The sequence below is a fragment of the Amblyraja radiata genome, chromosome 23 (assembly GCF_010909765.2).
Source record: "Amblyraja radiata isolate CabotCenter1 chromosome 23, sAmbRad1.1.pri, whole genome shotgun sequence".
Lineage (NCBI taxonomy): Eukaryota > Metazoa > Chordata > Chondrichthyes > Rajiformes > Rajidae > Amblyraja > Amblyraja radiata.
In genome coordinates, this window is record NC_045978.1 from 39967763 (window position 1) to 39983958 (window position 16196).

General features: G+C 51.9%; 1 protein-coding gene across 1 annotated transcript in view; it reads left to right on the forward strand.

Annotated features, from left to right (window-relative positions):
* The first annotated feature begins 998 nt into the window (after positions 1-998).
* mmp24 (matrix metallopeptidase 24) overlaps positions 999-16196 on the forward strand; it is a 35279-nt gene continuing 20081 nt past the window's right edge. Inside the window, exon 1 of the mRNA XM_033042091.1 lies at positions 999-1166. Within this exon, the coding sequence (XP_032897982.1) occupies positions 1020-1166 (147 nt within the window). The 5' untranslated portion in view covers positions 999-1019. The remainder of the gene's footprint in view (positions 1167-16196) is intronic.

Consider the following 16196-nt stretch of genomic DNA (forward strand, 5'->3'; position numbering starts at 1 on the left):
CGCACCATTCAATGTGATCATGGCTGATCATCCCCAATCAGTACCCCGTTCCTACCTTCTACCCATATCCCCTGACTCCGCAATCTTTAAGAGCCCTATCTAGCTCTCTCTTGAAAGTATCCACAGAACCGGCCTCCACTGCCCTCTGAGGCAGAGAATTCCACAGACAAATAACGCTCTGTGAGAAAAAGTGTTTCCTCGTCTCCATTATAAATGGCTTACCCCTTATTCTTGCACTGTGGCCCCTGTTTCTGGACTCCCCCAAAATCAGGAACATGTTTCCTGCCTCTAGCGTGTCTAAACCCTTAATAATCTTATATGTTTTAATAAGATATCCTCTCATCCTTCTAAACTCCAGAGTATACAAGCCCAGTCGCTCTATTCTCTCAGCATATGACAGTCCCGCCATCCCGGGAATTAACCTTGTAAACCTACACTGCACTCCGTCAATAGCAAGAATATCCTTCCTCAAATTAGGGGACCAAAAATGCCACAATACTTTAGGTGTGGTCTCACTAGGGCCCTATACAATGGCAGGACCTCTTTGCTCCTATACTCAACTCCTTTTGTTATGAAGGCCAAAATGCCATTCGCTTTCTTCACATCATGTGATAGGAGCAGAATTAGACCATTCAGCCCATCAAGTCTGCTCTGCCATTCAATCATGACTGATCTATCTCACCCTCCTAACCCCATTCTCCTGCCTTTTCCCCATAACCCTTGACACATCTGCTAGCACCGGCCTACGGGCTGAATGGACGATGAGGGGGGCAGTGGGAGCGGCCAATGATGGGCTCGTCAGTGGGTGGGGCCTCTGGGGTCGGGCACTGGGGGTGACGCGTGGTGGGCGGGGTCGTGATTGACGGCTGGGGGCGGGGCCGGCCGGGCGCTGGTGCTGAAGCTGGCGCGGACGGTGGGCCCCACTGGCAGCGCGGCCGCTTTAAGGCGGGAGGCTGCGCAGAGCGGGGCAGCGGCGGAGACACTGCGGAGAAATGGGAGCGGGGATCGGGCAGCGAGCGATGGCGGCGGCGGCGGGCGGGGAGCCGCGGGCGGGGGGTGGTGCGGGCACCCGGGGCCGGGCCGCGCTCTCCTGGACCGGCTGCTGCCTGCAGGCGCTGCTCTGGCTGCTGGCGGTGAGCGGCGAGGAGCGGCCCTTCATCGTGGAGGTGAGCGGGGTGGGGGGGTGGAGGTGAGGGGGGGGGGTGGTTGAGGAGGGGGGGTGGTGGAGGTGAGGGGGGCTGGTGGAGGTGAGGGGGGGGTGGTTGAGGAGGGGGGCTGGTGGAGGTGAGGGGGGGGTGGTTGAGGGGGGGGGCAGGTGGAGGTGAGGGGGGGGCAGGTGGAGGTGAGGGGGGGGGCAGGTGGAGGTGAGGGCGGGGGGTGGAGGTGAGGGGGGGCTGGTGGAGGAGGGAGCATCAGGCGGGCGATGCCGGGGCCAGTGTCCGCGGTGCTTTGTGTGGATGGGCCCGGCTGCAGCCAGGGGTGGGGATGAGGGACAGGGGGGTGTCTCGGTGGGAGAGGGCAAGATGTCCCCGGGGGTTGAGGATCGGGGCGGAGGGGGATAGGTTGGGGTGGGGAGATGTCAAGGTGATGGTGAAGGGAGTCAGGGTGCACGGGGTGCTGCTGTCTGTGGGGGTGGGGGGGTTGGTCTGGGTCGTGGGGGGGGTTGGTCTGGGCCGTGGGGGAGGGGTGTTGATGGTCTGGGTTCTGCACGGGATGCCCATTGTGCCACTGCTTTGCCCTGGATGTTGTGGTCCTCCTCGAGTGTGATCTGAGGTCCCTCCCCGAGGCTGGGGGCGAAAAGTCTTGTGCTGAAGAGGTTAGTCACTGGCTGCAGGTCCCCAGCCTCTGATCTGCTCCCATAGCCCAGTGTCTCTGCTTCCTATCCTGCTCGGTTGTGAACCCCAGCTGGGGACAGTCAGCGGTGCTGAAGGCATTTTATGTCAAGGGCAGATTGTTGTTGGGGATGGATTTTTCATGGCGACTACCACTGATCTTTGCTATTTACCTGCTCACGGCATCAGGTTGTGAGCTGCAGGGTGGCAGGGGGAGAGGGTCTCAGGTGGCAGGGAGGCAGGGTCTCAGGGCCCGTGTTGTGGGCAGTGGCCTGATGTGAGCTTTCGGCCTGGCCTTTAGCTTAGAATAGTTGGTTTGCCAGATGCCAGTGGTCATGCCGACAGTTGGTCATCTCCTGTCGATCGCACCCTAGGCGATGTTTATGTCTTTGGAGTTCAGAGTCTGACCACATTGGCTACTGGTTTGTGGGGAAATCAGATGTGGATGAGTATCAGTGACAAATTGGCCGGAGTGAACTCTTGGCACTTGGAGCCTATTCAAGATGGCCACATCCTCCAAATAAAACACGACTGTGTTACTTTATGTACTTGACCTTTCCCACAGAGATGGGTTTATGGAACGAGCCGCCAGAGGAAGTAGTTGAGGCAGGTACAATTACATGTTTAAAAGACACTACACGTTCAGGCAGCTTAGCTGGCATACATGTTGGGCCGATTGGCTTGTTTCCATGCTGCACAATTCTGTGACTCTATAAACAAAGCTAATATATTGGGATGAACAGTGAGACAGTTTGCGTACAAGGCTTGGAGGCTCTATCGTCCCCAGTAAAGAGGTAATCGATGGGCTGCTAGCTGTGTGTGATGATCACAGGATGAATCCTGCCTTGGCCACTGTAACCTGGGGTAGGATTGATGCTGCAGGCTGCAGGAATTGACTCCAGCACCAAAGTCATGCAGCACAGACCAATGTCTTCCCACTCTAGTCCTAGAGTGATACAGCGTGGAAACAGGCCCTTCAGCCCAACTTGCCCACACTGGCCAACATGTCCCAGCTACACTAGTCCCACCTGCCTGCGTTTGGTTCATATCCCTGTCTATCTTTTTCTTATACGTTGGGGCAGTCCCTCAACGACCTCCTCTGGCAGCTTGTTCCATGCACCCACCACCCTTTGTGTGGTGTAAAGGGGTACCATACACCTGTACTGGGGATAGGATTCTACCTCGGGCTGTGTGGAGTGGGATCATGTGGAAAGGAAGTTGCTTGGGCTTTGCCCCTTGAGTCTTGCGCAGCAGTCGAGCTCCAGTCTCAACCTGTGGCATTTCTGTATCTATGTTGCTGTTGTCACTTTACCATCAGACTCGGAATCATTCGCAAGTCCACGTAGAGGTCCTTTCCGAATGCCTCTGGAGTTCCAATGCATACAATAACAACTGGTCTGTCTTCACCAGATCTCCCCTTCAAGGGACTGGGCCCAGTTATTAAACGTCACCTACTCCCTTTCTCCAGAGGTGCTGCCTGACTCGCTGAGTTACTCCAGCTTTTTGTGTCTATCTTGGGCTCAGTTATAGTTTGCTCCTCCGGGTTCCCTTTATTTATCAATCCATACTTTTCCCAAATACCAATTAGCTTTGTCCCAGTTTATCGTGTTTACATCCCTTCTCCTGCAGATGGTGGAGACAGTGTTAAATAGACCTAGAACAATCTATTCTTCCCAACCTGTCCGCACTGCCTGACCTCCATGTGGACCCACCCCTAGTGCATGGTCCAGGGCCTCTATGCTCTGCAATTCAGTCTCAACACGCATCTGCTGCTGTCAGTGACCCAGATTCAATGTGCTTGCCAGCATTCACCACTCCTGCTGAAGAAAGTCCCTCTCTGTCTCCTCCGAAACACTTAGCCCCGACCATAAACCCATGTCCTCTGGTTTCTTCTAACTCTGACATGAGGAAGGATTCCTGCTGTCAAACCTATCTGTGCCCCTCATAATCTTATACAACTCGATCATCTCTCCTCTCTACCTCCTCTGCATCCAGGGAGAACTGACCCGGCCTCTCCAGTCCCCCCTGAACTGACCCGCTCCATCCCAGACCAGGTCCTGGTTATTCCCTGCACCCTCTCCACAGCGTCCCATCCTTCCTGTAGTGTGCACACCATTCTGATGAGGTCTGACCACGGTTTGACAAAGCTGGAACAAAATCTCCCAGCTCTTGTATCAAATGCCCCAACTAAAGATGGTCATTATGTACACACCTTCCCAACCACTTTGTCCACCGACGCTGTCACCTCCAACATTCTGCCCTTCATGCCAAGATCCTTCATCCTCAATACTCTCTAGGATTTGCCCACTTATGGTATATGTCCCAGCCTCATTAATATGCTTCACATTTGTCTGGATTAAACGCCTTCTGCCATTTCTCAGCCCATTTCACCAACACCTCATTCTTTCTCTCTGGCCTAAGATTACCTTGCACGAGCAGCCTTTGCGTGTCACCTTGCTGATGCCTGCCACATCCATGTGTGTGTGGGAGAGATTTGATTGGAGTGTGTAAAGGGAAAGGGGACTGAAGAACGTGTGGGATGGGAGGCTGAGCCTTCAGGTTGAGGACGGAAGTCACACATACAGGAAAATGGCACATCCCTGAGTGGCGTTGTGTGGAGTGTGTGGTTGGACACAGGTGTGCACTGTCCAGATGTGGTTGGACACAGGTGTGCACTGCCCCAGATGTGCTTGGGCTGTGCCGTGCACTGCCACACTGCTCCGGTTGGCACACCCTATCCACTGAATATCCCTCCTTAACCTCCCCACACCTCTACTGATCTCTGCTGAGACATCCTGGCTGCTGCTGTGAAGCCTCTACTGTTGTACTGCAGAGTTTACCTGTGAGTAGGAGGTAGGTACTTGCTTACCTGTTGGAGGGGTTTACCTGTGTCTGGGTGGGGTGGCCATACCTGTTGGAAGGGTTTACTGTGTAGCAAGGAACTGCAAATGCTGGTTTACACCAAAGATAGACACAAAATGCTGGAGTAACTCAGCGGGACAGTCAGCATCTCTGGAGAAAATAAATGTGTTCTTTCTATCTGGAAGGGTTTATTGTGTCTGGGTGGTATGGCCATACTTGTTTACCTGGTGGGATGGTTTACCTGTGTGTGCACACGTATGGTGTGGCTGGAATGTGCTTGTGGTCCTGGGTCTGGTTGCTGCTGTTTAAAGTGAGGCCTTGGGTCTCACTAGAAGCTCTTTCAACGGGCTAGTACAGGCACCATGGGCCAAACGACCACCTGTGCTATATCCGGGTGCTACTTCTATGTGTGAGAATGCTGTTATTTACAGTCCGAGTCCAGAATGTTCTCTGGCAGACCCTGGGAAACTGGGGCAGAAGGCTGTCAGAAACCCTCCAGTACTTGGTACTGAACTCCAATCTGTAACACACCAAAGATACAGCGCTGCTCTCCCCTGCCCCTAAAGATACAAAACTCCTCTGCCCTGCCCCAAATGCAGCGTTCCTCTCTCCTGCCCCTAAAGATGCAGTGCTGCTCTCCCCTGCCCCTGAGCTCGGCTTGGACTGTTTATTTGGTTTAAAAAACAAATGCATCATTCAGGATTTGCGAGGTGAGGAGTGTGTATTTGTCATGTGCACCGGATGTGAACAGACAATGAACTCCTTCTTGCTGCAGCTTTTCAGGCGCGTCAGACCCTCGGGGGCCCTGTGCCCTTCCACCAGCTGCAGAGGCTGTTCTTTAACGATGAGAGGCGATGGGCAGGGATGTGTGTGTGTCCGCAGCCTTGGGACGCAAGGTGTTTGTTAACGGCTGACGTCACTGGAGCTGTCAACACCAACAGTGGTGTCACTCTTGCCGACTTGCTCATCTGTTGTTGCCGTGGCTTTAACCACAACAGACCTGTGCCTATTTCTGGGGATTACGTTCACCAAAACATAGGTTTGTTTTAAACTGTGCTGGGTAGTTGTCACTCCTGAGGCAGCAGCAGCAGGCAGCCGGTAGATGTAGCTGGCAGCACCGGCATATGAGCCAGCGGAGCAGAGATGGCCAGGCATCGAGGAAACTCCCTAGGAGGGGGGCTGCCCCCTCACCCATCGAGCCCCACCCCCCCCGTACACACCTTGACCAGCAACGTCCAGCACCCTTGCCTGGGGGACAGTCGCTATTGACCAGCTGCTGTGTAAATTCTGTGAAGGTAGACACAAAATGCTGGAGTGACTCAGCGGGACAGGCAGCATCTCTGGAGAGAAGGAATGGGGGACGTTTCGGGTCGAGACCCTTCTTCAGACTGAGTCAGGGGAGAGGGAGTCTAGAGATATGGAGGGGGATGGTGTGAAAATGACAGATCAAAGCAGCCCCAGCCCTGCCCCTGCCCCTGCCCCAGGCCTGCATCCCACTCTCAGCACTCACCAGCTCTGACCCTAACCCCACCCCGCTCACCACCCCCAGCAATCACCAGCGACAGGCACAAAGTGCTGGAGTAACTCAGCGGGACAGGCAGCATCTCTGGAGAGAAGGAATGGGTGATGTCTCGGGTCGAGACCCTTCTTCAGACTGAGTGTGAACTCTGTGGCTCAGCAGCAGGTCAGAGGTGGATAGTTAATGACCATGACTCGCCCAAGCCCGGCCACTGCTGCTACATCTTTCAATGATCAAAGGTGATCACGGGCTGAAGCACCTTTGGTGATGGGAGGCAGGGGAGCAGAGGGTGCTGGTAGAATGGTGCTGTGCTGACCGGGACTGTGATAGTGGAGCACGGCAGAGATCGTGCTGGGACCCCCGCTGACTGGTGCATGGTAACAACACCGGTGTGACAAGCTGTCCTCCGCTCCATTGCATGCAGTGCTAGTGAGGGAGCGGTGTAGATGGGGTGATAGTGAAGGAGGGGTGTAGATGGGGTGAGAGTGAGGGAGGAGTGTAGATGGAGTGGGAGTGAGAGTGAGGGAGGGGTGTAGATGGGGTGAGAGTGAGGGAGGGGTGTAGATGGGGTGATAGTGAAGGAGGGGCGTAGATGGGGTGAGAGTGAGGGAGGAGTGTAGATGGAGTGGGAGTGAGGGAGGGGTGTAGATGGGGTGATAGTGAGGGAGGGGTGTAGATTGGGTGCAATGATATTGAAGTTGTCAAGGTGTTATACAGCTGTCTACCATAGAACTGCATAGGAATGCAGTGTGGTGCCTCTTGGTGTTACCTTGAGATAGATGCACGTGACTTTGGGTGCTAGAATCAGGAGCCAAATAAGCAAGTGCTGGAGGATTGCAGCAGATTGGGCAGCTCCTATATGCGCGGGGGGTGGGTGCGGGGTGCTGGCATTTTGGGCACAGACCCTGTCTCAGGATTATGGGATGTTCAGATCAGAGTATAGGCTGGGTGTTGATGGTGAGGGGTGGGGCAGCAATGTCGGCCCACACATGGACTCAACACCAGGGGCAGGTGGGTGAGGGCGAGGGGGGTGGGCTGGAGGGGGAGGTTTGAGGGGAGAGGAGGTTGGTGGGAGGGGAAATGGGGGAAGAAAGGGAGTTAGGGGTGGGGGAGGAGAGGGGGTGGGAGGTGCGGGAGGAGATCACCTTGCACTAAACGTTACCCCCTTACCATGTATCTATACACAGTAAATGGCTCGATTGTAATCATGTATTGTCTTCTGCTGACTGGTTAGCACGCAACAAAAGCTGCTGACGGTAGCTCGGTACACGTGACAATAAACTGAACTGGTGGTGTCCGTGTATACGGCTTCCCTTTTGCTAATGGGACCAGTCATGTTGGGGAAGGTGAGTAGGGGATGGACTAGAATGATCCCCAGGGTTGAGGGAGCTGGGTGAATGTGGAGGCAAGGAGAAGGTGGGGTGGTTATTGTTGGCATGGCCTGTAGGGTGGCGTTCCCTGGGTGTGTGGGTGAGGGGAGAGCAGGGAACACAGGGTTAAAGTTCTGGGGAAAGGAAGGAAAGCTTCTCAGTGCCTTGAAGCAGGCCGGCATGTTACAGATGAGCCTGGACTCATCCTTGCTCGGATTCATTGTCCGAAAGTCATTGAAAACTCTGCCCTGTTTGTGTTTTCAATCTTCACAGCCCACAGTGATAGGACAAGTGTAGAACGCAAATTTGCAAATGTCACAGGTCAAGTTTCCCATGTAGACAAAGGGCTGAGAACATACTGTGCAGGGACAGTGTTATTGTGCGGAGTGGCTGTCAGTACAGATACATCTTCAGATCAACATTGGAGCAGAAAGAACTCTCCCTCAATGGCAAGAAGCTGGAAGTGGTGGAGACAGAGCTGGTATAGGGGCGAGGTTGTGTCTGTAGAAAGATCAATGGACATGGTATAGATGGTATACTGGTTGATGGGCCTTATGGAGACCTGGCATTTTGGGGGCCCCAGTCACACCACTCATCATTGCTCAGTGGCTCCGGGGACAGATGTTGGCCTTGGACAGAATGGTGAATTGTGTAGGAAAGAACTGCAGATGTGCATTTAAACATGAATAGTTGGAGTAACACAGTGGGTCTGACAGCATCGCTGGGGAAAAGGAATAGGTGACGTTTTGGGTCGAGATCCGTCTTCACGAGAGCTAGATCGGGCTCTTAAAAATAGCGGAGTCAGGGGATATGGGGAGAAGGCAGGAACGGGGTACTGATTGGGGATGATCAGCCATGATCACGTTGAATGGTGGTGCTGGCTTGAAGGGCCGAATGGCCTACTCCTGTACATATTGTATATTGTCTATTGTCTATTCACACTTCTTGAGAGAGTTACAGTGCCCTCCATAATGTTTGGGACAAAGGCATATCATTTATTTATTTGCCTCTACTCCACAATTTGAGATTTATAAATAGAGAAAATCACAGGTGGTTAAAGTGCACATTGTCAGATTTTAATAAAGGCCATTTTTATACATTTTGGTTTCACCATGTGGAAATTACCGCTGTGTTTATACATAATACCCCCATTTCAGGGCACCATAATGTTTGGGACACAGCAATATCATGTAAATGAAAGTAGTCATGTTTAGTATGTTGTTGCATATCCTTTGCATGCAATGACTGCTTGAAGTCTGCGATTCATGGACATCACCAGTTGCTGGGTGTCTTCTCTGGTGATGCTCTGCCAGGCCTGTATTGCAGCCATCTTTAGCTTATGGGCATATTATTACAGAACAAATGACAGATGATGAGGATATTTATAGGCAACGCCGCATGCTGTATGTACAGGCAAATATCCTCTTGCTTAAATTTGGTGCGTGTGCAGATGTGGTGAAGATGTCGCTATTTAGAGCATACTGCACACCCCTCTACACTGCGCACCTGTGGTCGAACTATTTAAAGACAAGTATGCAGAGACTAAAGGTGGCATATAACGATGCCATGAGAACACTGCTAAGGCAACCTAGATGGTGTAGTGCCAGTAATATGTTTGTGGCTGCAGGAGTCAGTACTTTAGAAGCTATCCTAAGACACCACATGTATAAATTCATTTGCAGGATAAATGACTCTAAAAATGTGCTTATTGTGGCCTTGACAAACATAAGGGTTAGCACTACACGCTACGAATCCCAGCTGTGGAGACACTGGTATCGTTGTCTCGTTGTAGGACATTGATCATCTTTTAATCTGGATTTTTAACTTAAGTATTGTGGGTTTTTGTTAAATATAAATTATGATGTTTTTATGTGATATACCATGATTTTATATATATTTATGATATTTGATATGCAATGCATTTTTAATGTAATGTTGCCTCTTGTCTGGACCTTGAGTCCGTAATAAAGTGTATTATTATTATTATTATTATTATGCTTGTTTTGGGGGCTAGTCCCCTTCAGTTTTCTCTTCAGCATATAAAAGGCATGCTCAATTGGGTTCAGATCAAGTGATTGACTTGGCCACTCAAGAATTGATCATTTTTTAGCTTTGAAAAACTCCTTTGTTGCTTTAGCAGTATGTTTGGGATCATTGTCTTGCTGTAGAATGAACCAATGGCCAATGAGTTTTGAGGCATTTGTTTGAACTTGAACAGATAGGATGTGTCTATACACTTCAGAATTCATTACGCTACTACCATCAGCAGTTGTATCATCAATGAAGATAAGTGAGCCAGTACCTTCAGCAGCCATACATGCCCAGGCCATAACACCCCCACCACCGTGTTTCACAGATGAGGTGGTACGCTTTGGATCTTGGGCAGTTTCTTCTCTCCTCCATACTTTGCTCTTGCCATCACTCTGATATAAGTTAATTTTTGTCTCATCTGTCCACAAGACCTTTTTCCAGAACTGGTTGCTCTTTTAAGTACTTCTTGGCAAACTGTAACCTGGCCATCCTAGTTTTGCGGCTAACCAGTGGTTTGCATCTTGCAGTGTAGCCTCTGTATTTCTGTTCATGAAGTCTTCTGCGGACAGTGGTCATTGACATATCCACACCTGACTCCTGAAGTGTTTCTGATCTGTCGGACATGTGTTTGGGGATTTTTCTTTATTATAGAGAGAATTCTTCTGTCATCAGCTGTGGAGGTCTTCCTTGGCCTGCCAGTCACTTTGTGATTAGTAAGCTCACCAGTGCTCTCTTTCTACTTAATGATGTTCCAAACAGTTGATTTTGGTAAGCCTAAGGTTTGGCTAAGGTTCAGTCTCTAACAGTTTTATTCTTGTTTCTCAGTCTCATAATGGCTTCTTTGACTTTCATTGGCACAACTTTGGTCCTCATGTTGATAAACAGCAATAAAGTTTCCAAAGGTGATGGAAAGACTAGGTGCTGAGAGCTCTCTTATACCTGCATTAAGGAGGCAATTAAACACACCTGGGGAATTACAAACACCTGTGAAGCCATGTGTCCCAAACATTGTGGTGCCCTGAAATGGGGGAGACTATGTATAAGCACAGCTGTAATTTCTACATGGTGAAACCAAAATGTATAAAAATGGCCTTTAATAAAATCTGACAATGTGCACTTTAACCATGTGATTTTTTTTCTATGACAAATCTCAAGTTGTGGAGTACAGAGGCAAATAAATAAATGGTGGGTCTTTGTCCCAAACATTATGTACATTGGACACATGGGGTAAATGACAGGGAGATGTTCTGAAATTAGGGTTGTATTCCCTAGAATTTTGTAGATTAGGAAGTTAATTTGACCAAACTTTCATTTAAGAGAAATGAATTGGCCACATGGTCATGGATTGGCCACAATTTCATTGACAGGCAGGTTCAAGGGTTTAATAAACTTGAAATGCTTTTGGACTAAAATGGCCTCGGGGTGCCACAAGACCCTTGAACACAACCTCATCTACTGCATCCGCTATTCCAGGTGACTCCCAGGGCTATCTTTTCTACATTTCTTCCCACCCTGCTTCCTGTAAGGACTCTATCCCCTACTCCTAATTCCTGCGTCTGCGCCGCATCTGCGCCCAGGATGAGGTGTTCCAAACCAGGGCATCGGAGATGTCCTCATTCTTTAGGGAGCGGGGGTTCCCCTCTTCTATTATAGATGAGGCTCTCACCAGGGTCTCCTCGATATCCCGCAGCTCCGCTCTCACTCCCCATCACCCTACCCGTAACAAGGACAGAGTCCCCCCTGTCCTCACCTTCCACCCCATCAACCATTGCATACAACATATAATCCTCTGACCTTTTTGGCCCCTCAACGGGATCCTACCACTGGCCACATCTTCCCATCTCCTCCCCTTTCTGCTTTCCGCAGAGAGCGTTCCCTCCGGAACTCCCTGGTCAATTCGTCCCTTCCCACCCAAAACACTCCCTCCCCGGGTGCTTTCTCTTGCAACCGCAGGAAATGCTACACTTGTCGCTTTACCTCCCACCTCGACTCCATCCAAGGACCCAAGCAGTCTTTCCAGGTGAGGCAGAGGTTCACCTGCACCTCCTCCTACCTCATCTACTATATCGCTGTTCCAGGTGTCAACCCCCTCCCCCGACATCAGTCTGAAGAAGGGTCTCGACCCGAAACGTCGCACATTCTCTCCATAGATGCTGCCTCATCCTTTGAGTTCCTCCAACATTTTTGTCTACCTTTGATTTTTCCCAGCATCTGCAGTTCTTTGTTAAACACAATGAGAGCACTCTGGGTGGGGAACGTGGACTGTCACTGGCTGGTGCAGGATTCAGTGTATAGAACAGTACAGCACAGGAACAGGCCCTTCTGCCCACAATGTCCATGCCCAATTAAACTGATCTCCACTGCCTGCACGTGATCCATATCCCTCCATTCCTTGCATGTCCATGTGCCCATCTGGAAACCTCCCAAATGCCAGTGTCCTATCTGCCTCCACCATCACCCCCTCAGCACGTTCCAGGCAACCCTCTGTGCACATCTACTTCAAACTGCCCCTCTCACATTAAAGTTGTGCCCTCTAGTATTTGACATTTCCACCCTGCGAGAAAGATTCTGACGGTCTACTCGTTGAGTTTAAGAAAGAACTGCAGATGCTGGTTAAATCGAAGGTAGACACAAAATGCTGGAGTAACTCAGCGGGTGAGGCAGCATCTCTGGAGAGAAGGAATTGGCGACGTCCCGTCTCACCATAGATGCAGCCTCACCCGCTGAGTTACTCCAGCATTTTGTGTCGACTTGCGGTCTACGCTATCTTTGCTTCTCATAATTTTATCAATTTTATTCGTCTCCCCTCAGCCTTGTCCAGAGAAAGCATTCCAAGTCTGTCCAACCTCACCCTCTAAAACCAGAAACCCTCTAATCCAGGCAGCGTTGTGGTAAACCTCCTCTGCACCCTCTCCAAAGCCTCCACATTATTTCTGCACTGGAGCGACCAGAACTGCGTGCAACACTCCAAATACTGGCAAACCAAAGTTTTATAAAGCTGCAACGTGTCTTCCTGACCCATCCCTGACTGACTGATGAAGGCAAGCGTACTGTACACATTCTCTACTCTCATCTCCCACCCCCCTCGCTATTTCCCTTTTATCTCTCCTCTGTCCCCTCCCCGTCTCCTCCCATCGATGACTGTCCCTCCGGCTTTACACTGCACTCCTCATCCACCCTTATTGTCGTCTTTTCGCCTCTAGCCTTGGCCATCAAATTCCCCCTCATCTGTGTCCACTTATCATTGCCAGCCTTTGGGCCAATCCTATTTTTCCTGCTTTCTCCCCATGACTCCATCAGCCTGTAGAAGAGTCCCGGCCCAAAATGTTGTCTGACTATTTCCTCCACAGATGCTGCCTGGCCCATTGCGTTCCTCCAGCACTTTGTATTTTGAGCTAAATGAGTGATTTGGTTGTGGCGATCAAGTGTGATGTACTCCAGTTTGCTGGTGATCCAAGGCTCGGTGGCGGGTGTGTGCTGTGCGGTGAATGTGAGAGTCTTTGGGAATGTAAACAGTTGAAGTGACTGGGAAATTCATGGCATGTGTGGGCAGAGGTGAGGCCATCCAGTCCGGTGCCAAACTTAGAAAGGGAGAGCGCTTTCTAAATGGGGAGGGGTGCAAGGTGCTGGTGATCGGCTCATGAAACATTGAACGTTAATGTGTGGGTATAGCGCTTGTGTGGGTACAGCGCGTGTGGGTACAGCGCGTGTGGTAATGTGTGTGGTAACGCATGAAACATTGAATGTTAATGTGGGTACCGCATGTGCAGGAAGGCGTTGGGTATCCTGGCTTTCATCCCAAGAGGCTTTGGTCTGGGAGTAGAGACGTCATACTCCGGTTATAGAATCCTGGTGCAACACATCTGGAACATCTGTGCACATCTGGTCTCCATCCCATAGGAGGTGTGAACCGGGGACTGAGGTTCCCCACCCCCCAACATCCACTGTACCCCCCTAGGCACAGCTATTTCTCCCCTCCCCCTCCGCTTTCTCCCCCACCCCCTCCCCTGTGCCCCACCTGGACTCTTATCTATTTCTCCCCTCCCCCTCCACCCACATTCCATCCTCTGGCTTAACAATTCTCAACCCTTCAACCCTCAGCGAGAGCTGCAATCACCTGTAGAGGGAGGGTAGGGGCGGGAGTATCAGTAGCGGGCCAGAGGGTGGATGGGGGGGGGGTCTGGTGATGCAGTGGGGGGGGGGGTTGGGGGATAGACAGGCCAATTTCCAGTGGTGGGGAGAGCTGGGGCGCAGAGTTTATTGTCTGTGGTCTGATGGCTGCGCCGTGTTCCTGTAGAGTTGGGGGCACCAGTGGCCCGGGTGTGTGACACAGTGGGTGTGACGGTGGGCATGTGGCACGGTGGGCGTGTGTGGCACAGTGGGCATGTGGCACGGTGGGCATGTGTGGCACAGTGGGTGTGTGTGGCACAGTGAGTGTGACGGTGGGCATGTGGCACAGTGGGCATGGCACAGTGGGTGTGACGGTGGGCATGTGGCACGGTGGGCGTGTGGCACGGTGGCCGTGTGTGGCACGGTGGCCGTGTGTGGCACGGTGGCCGTGTGTGGCACGGTGGCCGTGTGTGGCACGGTGGGCGTGTGGCACAGTGTGTGGTGCAGCCGCCCTGGCGGGTGGCATGACAGTATGTGGCATGTGACACACCATGTGTGGCAGACACATGTTGCCAGCAGCATTAACCAGGTTGTATACGACAGCGGGGGCAGGGGGTGGGGGGCGCAGAACGCTGGGCCCTCCCAGCAGGGTGGGCAGGGTGAGTGGACCAGAGATGAGAGATCATTGCCTGACACGTGAGTGGCTCTCTCCCCACGGATGCTGCCTGACCGAGTTCCCAGCATTCTGGCAGCAGCCTGCCGGCTGGGTTGCGGGGAAGTGAGGCAAGTCTGTTCACTGCACTGGAGCTCGGAGACGGCCCCCATCCCTCCCCAGTCTGAGCACAATTAGCTCTCAGAGTTGGATTTAAATCAAATAAACATATTTGTTTTATTTATCTGCCGGATTAAATTAACAGCTGCGGTGGATTTGTAAGGAGAGCGGAGAATTATTCTGCAGCAGAGCAGTGAGTCTGCAGACCGGGACTGGGTTGTGAAGAACAGTGACAGAGGTCTCTCACTGTGCAACAGCCCCTCTCACTGTACAGGGGCCTCTCACTGTACGTTGTGTGCGCATGTGTGCAGGTGTGCACACATGCGTGTGTGTGAGTGTCAGTGTGCGTGGCACTTGAAGCGTGCTGGCTGAGGGGAGGCAGGTTGACTGGAACCTAAGTGCAGGGGGTAGCAGTCAACCTGCAGAATAGGCGAGGACTTTATTCTTAGTAGCGCTGGAGGCTGAGGGGTGATCTTATAGAGGTGCATAACATCATGAGGGCAATAGACTGGATGAATGCACACAGTCTTTTACTCAGAGTGGGGGATCATGAACCAGAGGTCACAGGTTCAAGGTGAGGGGGGAAATTTAATAGGAATCTGAGGGGTAACGTTTGCATACAGAGAATGGTGGGTGTATGGAATGAGCTGCCAGAGGAGGTCGTTGAGGCTGGGGTTATGGATGGTAACCCTGCGATGTGCAGGCACAGCTGCCGAGGCTGAGCCAGCGGGCACGTCCCATCCTCATCTTTGGACGCTTGGGGGATTTCCGGGAATGTATCCTTAGTAAGGATGGTGATATAGTTAGTTGAAAATTTAGTGATTAGATAATTTGGTGATTTTGTATTATGGTGATCAGTGTGTTACCACTGTTATGGTTTGCAAATATATTTTATAATAATCGAATAAATTATTTTTGATTTTTTAAAGTACAGAGCGGAGGCACTGACACCCCCCCCCCCCCCCCCCCCCCACTCGCCTGACGGACGGGTGGTACGAGCAGCCCCTCCCCCCACACACAGGGGCACTCCCCCCCCCGCTCAAAACCCACACACAGGGGTGGCACTGGCACCCCCCCCCCCTGCCCCCCCCCAACGACACACAGGGGCACCCCCCAAACCCACACACATAATAATAATAATAATAATGGATGGGATTTATATAGCGCCTTTCTAATACTCAAGGCGCTTTACATCGCATTATTCATTCACTCCTCAGTCACACTCGGTGGTGGTAAGCTACTTCTGTAGCCATAGCTGCCCTGGGGCAGACTGACGGATGCGTGGCTGCCAATCTGCGCCTACGGCCCCTCCGACCACCACCAATCACTCACACACATTCACACACAGGCAGTATGCACTCCAAGCGGGATTCGAACCGGCTACCTTCCGGTTGCCAGCCGAACACTTAGCCCATTGTGCCATCTGTCGTCCCAAAGTCGTCCCAAAGGGTACGCCGACTTTTCCGGATCTGGCGACATACCCGGGATGCCACCATGCCACCACACATGGTGGCATTAGCACCCCCCGCCCCCTGTCCCCTGCCCCCAGGGAGAGAGAGACAGCCCCCAGGCAGCGGGGAGCATCTGGAGACCCTGAATGTAAATGTGATCTGATGAATGATTGGAGTGTTTCCATGGTGACCACTGGCAAGGCAGCAAACGCAGGCCTTCATGTGTGTGAGGCTGGGCCCCTGGGATCA